At 42.5% G+C, this 12,638-nt stretch overlaps 1 protein-coding gene across 1 annotated transcript; it reads right to left on the bottom strand.

Annotated features, from left to right (window-relative positions):
• Window positions 1–4,993: 4,993 nt before the first annotated feature.
• LOC124027837 (F-box/LRR-repeat protein 15) lies at window positions 4,994–12,429 on the bottom strand. The gene is made up of 6 exons (XM_046340096.1): window positions 12,058–12,429; window positions 11,609–11,768; window positions 10,956–11,458; window positions 6,759–6,906; window positions 6,373–6,457; window positions 4,994–5,501 (listed from the first exon to the last, which is right to left on the bottom strand). The coding sequence occupies exons 1-5, from the start codon at window positions 12,081–12,083 to the stop codon at window positions 6,416–6,418; spliced, it is 879 nt and encodes a 292-aa protein (XP_046196052.1). The 5' UTR covers window positions 12,084–12,429; the 3' UTR covers window positions 4,994–5,501; window positions 6,373–6,415.
• Between the last annotated feature and the right edge of the window lie 209 nt (window positions 12,430–12,638).

Here is a 12,638-nt window from a genome sequence, read left to right as displayed (position 1 = left end):
GTCTGGCCCAGGAGTGGGAAGGTGAACGGAAAGGCTCTGGAGCAACGAACCGCCCTTGCTGTCTCTGCCTGGCCGGTTCCCCGTTTTCCACTGGGATTCTCTGCCTCTAACCCTGTTACGGGGGCTGAGTCACTGGCTTGCTGGGGCTCTCTCGTGCCGTCCCTGGGGGATGCGTCACCTGGGTGGGTTGATTCACTGTTGTGGTCGGCCTGTCTGGGTTCCCCCCCCCACCCCTTGGGTTGTACCGTGTCCGAGATCTTTGTGGGCTATACTCGGCCTTGTCTCAGGATGGTAAGTTGGTGGTTGAAGATTTCCCTCTAGTGGTGTGGGGGCTGTGCTTTGGCAAAGTGGGTGGGGTTATATCCTTCCTGTTTGGCCCTGTCCGGGGGTGTCCTCGGATGGGGCCACAGTGTCTCCTGACCCCTCCTGTCTCAGCCTCCAGTATTTATGCTGCAGTAGTTTATGTGTCGGGGGGCTAGGGTCAGTTTGTTTATCTGGAGTACTTCTCCTGTCCTATTCGGTGTCCTGTGTAAATCTAAGTGTGCGTTCTCTAATTCTCTCCTTCTCTCTTTCTTTCTCTCTCTCGGAGGACCTGAGCCCTAGAACCATGCCCCAGGACTACCTGACATGATGACTCCTTGCTGTCCCCAGTCCACCTGGCCATGCTGCTGCTCCAGTTTCAACTGGCCTGGGCCCTAGGACCATGTCCCAGGACTACCTGACATGAGGACTCCTTGCTGTCCCCAGTCCACCTGGCCATGCTCCTGCTCCAGTTTCAACTGTTCTGCCTTACTATTATTCAACCATGCTGGTCATTTATGAACATTTGAACATCTTGGCCACGTTCTGTTATAATCTCCACCTGGCACAGCCAGAAGAGGACTGGCCACCCCACATATGCTCTCTCTAATTCTCTCTTTCTTTCTCTCTCTCGGAGGACCTGAGCCCTAGGACCGTGCCCCAGGACTACCTGACATGATGGCTCCTTGCTGTCCCCAGTCCATCTGACTGTGCTGCTGCTCCAGTTTCAACTGTTCTGCCTTATTATTATTTGACCATGCTGGTCATTTATGAACATTTGAACATCTTGGTCATGTTCTGTTATAATCTCTACCCGGCACAGCCAGAAGAGGACTGGCCACCCCACATAGCCCGGTTCCTCTCTAGGTTTCTTCCTAGGTTTTGGCCTTTCTAGGGAGTTTTTCCTAGCCACCGTGCTTTTACACCTGCATTGTTTGCTGTTTGGGGTTTTAGGCTGGGTTTCTGTACAGCACTTTGAGATATCAGCTGATGTACGAAGGGCTATATAAATAAATTTGATTTGATTTGATTTGATTTGATGTATACAGAGAAGAGAGTTGGCCCGAAAATTGAACCCTGTGGCACCCCCATAGAGACTGCCAGAGGTCCGGACAACAGACCCTCCGGTTGGTGAACCAAGCGAGGCAATCATTTGAGAAACCAAGGTGGTTGAGTCTGCCAATAACATTTTACATTACATTTATTTTATTTTATTCCTTAAAGAGGTGGGGTTTCAGGTGTCTCCGGAAGGTGGTGATTGACTCCGCTGTCCTGGCGTCGTGAGGGAGTTTGTTCCACCATTGGGGGGCCAGAGCAGCGAACAGTTTTGACTGGGCTGAGCGGGAACTGTACTTCCTCAGTGGTAGGGAGGCGAGCAGGCCAGAGGTGGATGAACGCAGTGCCCTTGTTTGGGTGTAGGGCCTGATCAGAGCCTGGAGGTACTGAGGTGCCGTTCCCCTCACAGCTCCATAGGCAAGCACCATGGTCTTGTAGCGGATGCGAGCTTCAACTGGAAGCCAGTGGAGAAGAATGTTGTGATTGACAGATGGCGGTTATGATATTGTTTAGGAACTTGAGTGTGGACGAGGTGCACCCATGACCAGCTCTGAAACCAGATTGCATAGCGGAGAAGGTATGGTGAGATTCGAAATGGTTGGTAATCTGTTTGTTAACTTGGCTTTTTGGTGGTTTCCCTAAGACAGGATTCAGACATTGCTAAGACATCCGGGTTGGCAGAATGTGCTTAAGCAGTGAATAAAGCAAAATTAGGGAGAAGGCTTCCAATGTTAACATGCATGAAACCAAGGCTTAAGGTTACAGAAGTCAAACACCTGGGGAGTAGGGGTGGAGCTAGGCACTGCAGGTCCTGGATTAACTTCTTATGGCTGCAGGGGCAGTATTGAGTAGCTTGGATGAAAGGTGCCCAGAGGTGCCCCCCGAGTAACCTGCCTGCTCCTCAGTCCTAGTTGCTAATATATGCATATTATTATTAGTATTGGATAGAAAACACTCTGAAGTTTCTAAAACTGTTTGAATGATGTATGCGAGTATAACAGAACTCATATGGCAGACAAAAACCTGAGAAGAAATCCAAACAGGAAGTGGAAAATCTTAGGTTGGTGGATTTTCAATCCAGCCCCTATTGAATACACAGTGGGATATGTTGCACTTCCTAAGGCTTCCACTAGATGTCAACCGTCTTTTGAAACTTGTTTGAGGATTCTACTGTGAAGTGTGACCGAATGAGAGAGGATTGAGTCAGAGGTCTGCCAGCAGTCACGCGCTGATCACGCACATTTCACATGAGAGATAGCTGCGTTCCTTTGCTTTTCTGAAGACAAAGGATTTCTCCGGTTGGAATATTATTGAAGTTTTATGTTAAATACATCATAAAGATGGATTCCATACATCGATTGACATTGTTTCCACGGACAGTAACGGAACGTTTTGACATTTCGTCTGTAACTTGGGAACGCGCTTCATGACTTTGGATTTGTTTTACCAAACGTGCTGACAAATGTAGCTCTATGGACATAAATGATGGACATTATCGAACAAATCAAACATTTAATGTGGAACTGGGATTCCTTGGAGTGCATTCTGATGAAGATCATCAAAGGTAAGTGAATATTTATTATGCTATTTATGACTAATGTTGACTACAGAACACAATATGGCGGATATCTTTTTGGCTGCTTTGTTGTCTGAAAGCTGTACTCAGATTATTGCATGGTTTGCTTTTTCCGTAAAGCTTTTTTGAAATCTGACACAGCGGTTGCATTAAGGAGAAGTGTTTCTATATTTCCATGTCTAACAATTGTATTTTCATCGACATTTCTAATGAGTATTTCTGTAAACTGTTGTGGCTCTCTGCAATATCACCAGATATTTATGGAACTAGTGAACATAATGTGCCAATGTATACTGAGATTTTTTAAATATAAATATGCACTTTATCAAACAAAACATACATGTATTGTGTAACATGAAGTCCTAAGAGTGTCATCTGATGAAGATCATCAAAGGTTTAGGGGCAGAACAGATTTTTTTTACTCGACAGCTCGGGGATTCAATCCAGCAACCTTTCGGATACTGGCCCAACGTTCTAACCACTAGGCTACCTGCCGCCCCCCAAAATCAAGGAAGACCATCAGGTAATAAATATGTATGATGTTCTATGTGCTTTCAATGATGATCCCCCCCCTTGCCATTTCGTGCTAATTTGATGCCTGATCCCAGATAGCACACAAACCTCTGCCCAACGTAGGCACGATGTAACCTATATACATTACGCATTGGGAAGATGCAGTTTAGACATAGTTTGTTAATTGGCAAGACGTCTTGCAGGCGTATTTCACAAAATTTAAATTTAAATGATGCAATTCTACATCGTCCAGACATCAACATTCTATTCTCAAAAGCATTATAGGCTACTCTACCTCCTCGGGCATTAAGCCTTAGCTAACCCACAAGAACACTTCAAAATACACAACATTGTTCATATACAGTATTTGGTTACCTCAGGACCGTCTCTGTATGTTTGTGCATCTTCCTTCAGATATTTACTGGCATAATATTCCTGTTTAGGTGTAACACTGGGTCCTCCAGCTAGTCAGAGAGCTGTCAGCATGTTAGGGTTCCTGAAGTAGGACCAACAGTGTTAAAAGTTAAAAGTTGATTTCATTCAGCTTGTTGTTTGAGCGTTTGCTTGAGCCTGTCTGGGAGTGCCAGATGGGTGAGTGGGGTTTGCACTTTTTGGACTATTCCATTGATCGCATTGCACCAGGCAAACTAAATCAAGCACAGCATCTAAAAGACAACAGGCACAGGGTTGGTGCCATCCCCTACTGCCATTGTGGCCTTGAGCAAGGCATTTAACCCCTAAACTGTTGCTCCTAGCCTGTTGCATTAACAGTCAGGAGGCCGAGTACTGTGACAGTAAAAATACCCCACTTCTCAATTTGCAGTGAAACATTGTGGGATAATTAGAAGAACAGTGGCACCTTCCATGCCTGAATTTAAGTACGTTTTCACTTGAAGTTCAATGGCGTTCACATGTACATCTGTTTGTTACAGGAAGAGAGCTTCCTTCTGGTTGTAATGTTATGTTTACACAAAGAGAAGTCCTGTTCCTTCCAACCGTCACCCAGAGAACGTAGTAAGATAACTAGCAAGACAAAGATAAAAACACTCATAGGTTATAGATAGTGCTTTATAGTCTCAGATAGACATGATTGGATGGTCCCTTATTACACATGGAATACAACTAGTTTCAATACTGCAACTCCTCTGTGAAACAATACAACGTGGGTTGATCAGCCAATCACATTAAAATAGACTTTACACTGCATGTTCCTCTCATGTTCTTCCAAGATGTAAAACTGGGATTGTAATATGTTTATATATTGAAAAACAAACAGAAATGTGTCCTTCTTCATAGCCTTCCATATGAGAAAGCTTATGGAACTAAATGTCGTTCTACAACTAGACCTACATGTTTTCAGACATTCAAAAATGGAAAAGCAGAGTTCCTGAAGTAAACAGGCAAAAGGAGGATTTCAAGATCACGGATTCCAGAGACTTATCACATTTTAAAATGACTTTAACAAAATGGTGGGTCTGGGCCAAGACTGATCAGCTCAACTAACCATTAAAAATAATAGTTTCAGTCAATATAAGGTCAATGCAAACACACAATATAAAATGTTTATTTACCGAATATAAAACATTTACCTACCTAATATATAAAAGTTGACCTAGCTAATCTGTATGAGACATTTAGAGGTGTATGTATCATACATTTAGCAGAGTAACATGTCAATAAACACACAAAAACTCAACAATATGCTCTCATAGTTACGGCTCCTCCTTTGGTTGGAATTGTCCTTTTTGTTTTTAAAGCTCTAGATCACAAGACCATCTAAAGTGTTGTTAGTGTGTGATGAGATACAAATCAAATACTGCAGGAATCTTTGGACTCGTGACAACGTTACTGAAATGTGCACGGCTTCCTTCAGTCTTTTCCTAAGTGCATAATTATAAATCTGCAACATCACTGTTAATAAATAAAGAGACAAGTTTCACAATATATTTCCCATATACATCCGTTTTTTGTTTGTCCTTGAATTGCTTAATTGATGTCCCAGCATACGCAGGGTGTGTTTCTATTGAAACAGGTCATTCTCCTAGTGGAGGAAAACCTGCAAACAAAAACAATACCTCTGGTTACATAGACTGCAGAACATTAAAGTGGAGTCCAATATTCTGTCCTTTGTCCCTAAGTACGCACTGCTTTTACTGGTATAATAAATATTGTGGAAACTGTCTAGTACACCTATCCAATACTTTATATAATGGGGAGTAGTGAACAAGTGCACACTTCAGGAGATTTGTGGTTACATAGCATTTATACTGCATGAATACATAGGAACACACCTAAACAGGCATTTAGAGCAAAACTACTCAAATATTTAGCTGATTCTGAGAAGCGTTAGCTAGCGAGCTAGCCTACCTGTTTCCAGTTGGTTGGATGAGGAATACAGATGTACTTTAGCCTAGCTAGCCTACCTGTTTTCAGTTGGTTGGATGAGGAATACAGATGTACTTTAGCCTAGCTAGCCTACCTGTTTCCAGTTGGTTGGATGAGGAATACAGATGTTCCTTAGCCTAGCTAGCCTACCTGTTTCCAGTTGGTTGGATGAGGAATACAGATGTCATTTAGCCTAGCTAGCCTACCTGTTTTCAGTTGGTTGGATGAGGAAAACAGATGTCATTTAGCCTAGCTAGCCTACCTGTTTCCAGTTGGTTGGATGAGGAATACAGATGTCATTTAGCCTAGCTAGCCTACCTGTTTTCAGTTGGTTGGATGAGGAATACAGATGTAATTTAGCCTAGCTAGCCTACCTGTTTCCAGTTGGTTGGATGAGGAATACAGATGTTCCTTAGCCTAGCTAGCCTACCTGTTTCCAGTTGGTTGGATGAGGAATACAGATGTTCCTTAGCCTAGCTAGCCTACCAGTTTCCAGTTGGTTGGATGAGGAATACAGATGTCATTTAGCCTAGCTAGCCTACCTGTTTCCAGTTGGTTGGATGAGGAATACAGATGTTCCTTAGCCTAGATCTGGAGGTTGATGAAGGGAGCGAACCCCACCACATCCTGCAGTATCACCAGGGAAATAGACAGACAACAACAATAATACATTATAGATGATACTTCATATCCTTTCAGATGGACATTTTGTTTGGTACAGTCCTTACAGTACAATTGCATTCATCAATGCCTCAGTGAAACAATACAAGACACTGTGTGTTCAGCCATTCACATTAAAACATATAGGGTGCCGGATGTTCTAAAGTTTTAAAACTGGGGGGGTGATATGTGATTATTCAAATACACTAATTGTTGTGTTATAAATGACAGTAGTAATTGTACATGAGTGTGTCCTTCGCCCTCCTACCTGCAGCAGCACAAGGGCCCTCTGTAGTGGTGGCTCCACGTCAATCTCAACGTTCCTCTTCCGCAGGGTGTCCAGACTGGACTCAGTCACGTTGTGACAGTGGTTCACCTTCAGAGACTGCAGCTTGGGGCAGTACTCTGCAACAGTCCTGCACGCACATACACAGCAGGACCAAAAGGTGTAAGGACAGGTTTACCAGTGAATATCAAAGGAGTGCCAGTCTCCCCTTCATCCAAAGCAAGCTGGAGCAGGATATACTCTGCAACTGTCCTGGAAACAGCACGAAGAGGGTTCTTGCAGGTGTGCCATTGCAGATCTAAAAAATGTGTAATGACATTACCCTGTTAGGTTTATGACCCCCCCCCCCCCCCCCTCTCCCCCATAAATAAATTCTCTCCCTCTAGTCTACAGAATGGACTCTTGGAAAGCCTTTTTTAAATAGATAGTATGGTAACATCAAAAGGTTGGGGAATGGAACAATATTTCTGTAATCCAACCAGTTGAAAGTGTCCGTTGTTACTTAAAGAATATGATGTCAGATCAGTTGTCGTCTGGGACATTATTACTGATGACAGGACGACATAAATTGTATCTTGGAAAGTCTACACATTCTAGTTATCAGATTCACATGAAATTGTTATGCAATTGAAATGTTTTAAATATGAAACTATTTGTGAAAATATTAAATGTAATTTTATCTTTCTAAAGGAGAAATTGTTTTCATTAGTAATTTTATGCTCACTCAGTCGCCACGCCCGACTGGCTGGAGAGGGATGAAACATGTCCTTCTCTTCCCCAGTATAAAGTCTAGACTAGTACATGAACCTGACTAGAACCTGACTAGAACCTGAACCTGACTAGAACCTGACTAGTGCATGAACCTGACTAGAACCTGACTAGTACATGAACCTGACTAGAACCTGACTAGTATATGAACCTGACTAGAACCTGACTAGTATATCAACCTGACTAGTATATGAACCTGACTAGAACCTGACTAGTATATCAACCTGACTAGAACATGAACCTGACTAGAACCTGACTAGAACCTGACTAGTACATGAACCTGACTAGTATGTGAACCTGACTAGAACCTGACTAGTATATGAACCTGACTAGAACATGAACCTGACTAGTATATGAACCTGACTAGTATGTGAACCTGACTAGAACCTGACTAGAACCTGACTAGTACATGAACCTGACTAGTATGTGAACCTGACTAGAACCTGACTAGTATATGAACCTGACTAGAACATGAACCTGACTAGTATATGAACCTGACTAGAACCTGACTAGTATATGAACCTGACTAGAACCTGACTAGTATATCAACCTGACTAGAACCTGACTAGTATATGAACCTGACTAGAACCTGACTAGTATATCAACCTGACTAGTATATGAACCTGACTAGAACCTGACTAGTATATGAACCTGACTAGAACCTGACTAGTATATCAACCTGACTAGTATATGAACCTGACTAGAACCTGACTAGTATATCAACCTGACTAGAACATGAACCTGACTAGAACCTTACTAGTATGTGAACCTGACTAGAACCTGACTAGTATAGGATCCTGACTAGAACCTGACTAGTATAGGATCCTGACTAGTATATGAACCTGACTAGTATGTGAACCTGACTAGTATGTGAACCTGACTAGAACCTGACTAGTATATGAACCTGACTAGAACCTGACTAGTATGTGAACCTGACTAGAACCTGACTAGTATATCAACCTGACTAGAAGCTGATTAGTATATGAACCTGACTAGTATATGAACCTGACTAGTATATCAACCTGACTAGTATGTGAACCTGACTAGAACCTGACTAGTATATGAACCTGACTAGAAGCTGATTAGTATATGAACCTGACTAGAACCTGACTATTATATGAACCTGACTAGTATATGAACCTGACTAGTATAGGATCCTGACTAGTATATGAACCTGACTAGTATGTGAACCTGACTAGTATGTGAACCTGACTAGAACCTGACTAGTATATGAACCTGACTAGAAGCTGATTAGTATATGAACCTGACTAGTATATGAACCTGACTAGAACCTGACTAGTATGTGAACCTGACTAGTACCTGACTAGTATATGAACCTGACTAGTATATGAACCTGACTAGTATATGAACCTGACTAGTATATGAACCTGACTAGTATATGAACCTGACTAGTATATGAACCTGACTAGTATATGAACCTGACTAGTATAGGATCCTGACTAGAACCTGACTAGTATATGAACCTGACTAGTATATGAACCTGACTAGTATATGAACCTGACTAGTATATGAACCTGACTAGTATATGATCCTGACTAGTATAGGATCCTGACTAGTATAGGATCCTGACTAGAACCTGACTAGAACCTGACTAGTATATGAACCTGACTAGTATATGAACCTGACTAGTATATGAACCTGACTAGTATATGAACCTGACTAGTATATCAACTTGACTAGTATAGGAACCTGACTAGTATATCAACCTGACTAGTATATCAACCTGACTAGTGTATGAACCTGACTAGTATAGGATCCTGACTAGAACCTGTACCAGACTAGTATGTGAACCAGACTAGTACATGAACCTGACTAGATCCTGACGAGTATATTAACCTGACTAGTACACAAACCTGACTGGTACATGAACCTGACTAGATCCTGACGAGTATATTAACCTGACTAGAACCTGACTAGTACACAAACCTGACTGGTACATGAACCAGACTAGTACATGAACCAGACTAGTACATGAACCAGACTGCATCTAAACCTGACTAGCATATGAACCAGACTAGATCCTGACGAGTATATTAACCTGCCTAGAAGCTGACTAGCATATGAACCTGACTAGTATACAGGCCTGACTAGTATACAGGCCTGACTAGTATACAGGCCTGACTAGTATACAGACCTGACTAGTATACAGGCCTGACTAGTATACAGGCCTGACTAGTATACAGGCCTGACTAGTATACAGGCCTGACTAGTATACGAGCCTGACTAGTATACGAGCCTGACTAGTATACGAGCCTGACTAGTATACGAGCCTGACTAGTATACGAGCCTGACTAAGTATACGAACCTGACTAAGTATACGAACCTGACTAAGTATACGAACCTGACTAAGTATATGAACCTGACTAGTATACGAGCCTGACTAAGTATACGAACCTGACTAAGTATATGAACCTGACTAGTATACGAGCCTGACTAAGTATATGAACCTGACTAAGTATATGAACCTGACTAGAACCTGACTAAGTATATGAACCTGACTAGTATATGAACCTGACTAGAACCTGACTAGTATATGAACCTGACTAGAACCTGACTAAGTATATGAACCTGACTAAGTATATGAACCTGACTAGAACCTGACTAAGTATATGAACCTGACTAAGTATATGAACCTGACTAGAACCTGACTAAGTATATGAACCTGACTAGAACCTGACTAAGTATATGAACCTGACTAGAACCTGACTAAGTATATGAACCTGACTAAGTATACGAACCTGACTAAGTATATGAACCTGACTAGAACCTGACTAAGTATATGAACCTGACTAGAACCTGACTAAGTATATGAACCTGACTAAGTATATGAACCTGACTAAGTATATGAACCTGACTAAGTATATGAACCTGACTAGAACCTGACTAAGTATATGAACCTGACTAGAACCTGACTAAGTATATGAACCTGACTAAGTATACGAACCTGACTAGTATACGAGCCTGACTAAGTATATGAACCTGACTAAGTATATGAACCTGACTAAGTATATGAACCTGACTAAGTATACGAACCTGACTAAGTATATGAACCTGACTAGTATACGAGCCTGACTAAGTATATGAACCTGACTAAGTATATGAACCTGACTAGAACCTGACTAAGTATATGAACCTGACTAAGTATATGAACCTGACTAGAACCTGACTAAGTATATGAACCTGACTAGAACCTGACTAAGTATATGAACCTGACTAGTATATGAACCTGACTAAGTATATGAACCTGACTAAGTATATGAACCTGACTAGAACCTAAATAGTATATATGATAGGTATATAGATAACCTACATTAGCAAAATACAAACACACACAGACAGAGAGAGATGATACCAATGATTTGAGCAGTCAGTGTATCAAAACAACAGTACCTGATGGAGTCGTTCCTAACCCTCAGGCAGCCTGTCAGGTCCAGCTGTTCCAGCTCCCTGCAGTTCTTGGCCACTTCCTCCACAGACACGTCTGTAATGTTGGCGTTGACCGCCACAGACAGCGATCTCATCTTCAGACATTTCTTGGATAAATAGCAGATGGCCTCGTCTTTGAGCTGGCGGCAGGCGGTCAGGTCGATGGACCTCAGGCCCCCACAGTGGTCAGCCAGGCTGCGTATGGACAGGCTGTCCACCCATTCACAGTGGGCCAGGCCCAGGTACTGCAGGTGTGTGCAGCTCAACGACACCGCTACTAAGGAGTGACGGGTCAGCCGGTCACACCCCCTCATGTCTACTCTCAGCAGGTGCTGGTTCTGGCCAATCACAGGCAGCAGCTCGGTGTCTGTCACCCAATCGGAGCAGTTCTGGACGGACAAGTTCTGTAGGACTTTGTTGTCCCTTAGTATGTTGCAGAATGCCTCCTTGGGAAGGCTAGGCCCTATCTGTGAACATTACAGGAATGTGATCTTAGTGTATGAGCATTTAAGTACAAGAAACTGTAAGGAAATCCTGAAATAAGTCGCTCTGGATAAGAGCGTCTGCTAAATGATTTAAATGTAATGTAAATGTAATAAATATCATGTGTGGCCTACCTGTGTGGGGTCAAAGGTGCGACAGTTGGCCAGGTACACCTGGATGAGGGCATAGAACTGCTTGCTCACTCTCTGTAGCCGCACCAGCTGGCGTATTGGCAGGTAGCAGAAGATGTGTGTTACCAACACATCCTCCCAGGGCAAATCCAAGAGGTGACATCTGCCAACAGACATTTCAAACTTGATGAACAAGTTAATGGACAAATTTAGCACAGTCACACATCAAAGTCTGCCTCGCGTTCGAACTAGCTCTACAAAGATTGGTGGCTAGATATGTAACTAGCTAGATCAAGCGTAAAGCATGTGATGATTCTGCAGGACATGCATTCTCCAACTGCCGTAGCAAGCTACAGTAGTAAGAATAGGTAACTAACGGTGAGCTAGTTCTGCTGACACGTTTTTATCGTAACGTTAAAACAAAAATACATATGTGCTTACAAAATACATACTTGCAACACTCTGTTTCCGCATCCATTTTGAATCCGCAGAAATATGCCAGATAGCTAACAAACTGTCGTTGTACATGTAGCTATCTTGTGAGCCTTGGTTGAAGCTTTCTGTATCAGCGACAGCTTTTTTGGCTGTATTCACAAACTTCCGGGTTCGGACACTGGGTACGTTCCAGAATGCAAAGTCAACCTCTCTGCGCAGGAATAGGGAATCTATATCTCAGTAAATGTGCTTGTTTTGGGAGAAATAAAGCTGAGAAAAATAATACATTGGAGTAGTTATTGATGGTCTTTGACAAGTATGTGCGATGTTTTGGTTAAACAAAATATACGACCGAGCGTTAGGATCCAAGTGACATTCGACTCCTGTGGATTTTACCGATACGCACCCCGGTCAATGTCTGTTACACGAGAGGAATAATATCTTCACTGTAACCGCTCCAAATAAGGAAAAGCATTGCTTTGCTTTTGTCATATTGGCAATCGTAGGAATGACTTTATCAGTTCTTTATCAGAAGGAATTATTTTTATTATCCAATGGTTGCTCACAATGTGAAGAGCTTTGATTCATGTCAGTAAAT

This window comes from Oncorhynchus gorbuscha, unplaced genomic scaffold (genome assembly GCF_021184085.1).
Source record: "Oncorhynchus gorbuscha isolate QuinsamMale2020 ecotype Even-year unplaced genomic scaffold, OgorEven_v1.0 Un_scaffold_3515, whole genome shotgun sequence".
Classification (NCBI taxonomy): Eukaryota; Metazoa; Chordata; class Actinopteri; order Salmoniformes; family Salmonidae; genus Oncorhynchus; species Oncorhynchus gorbuscha.
This window is presented reverse-complemented; position numbering and strand designations above follow the sequence as displayed.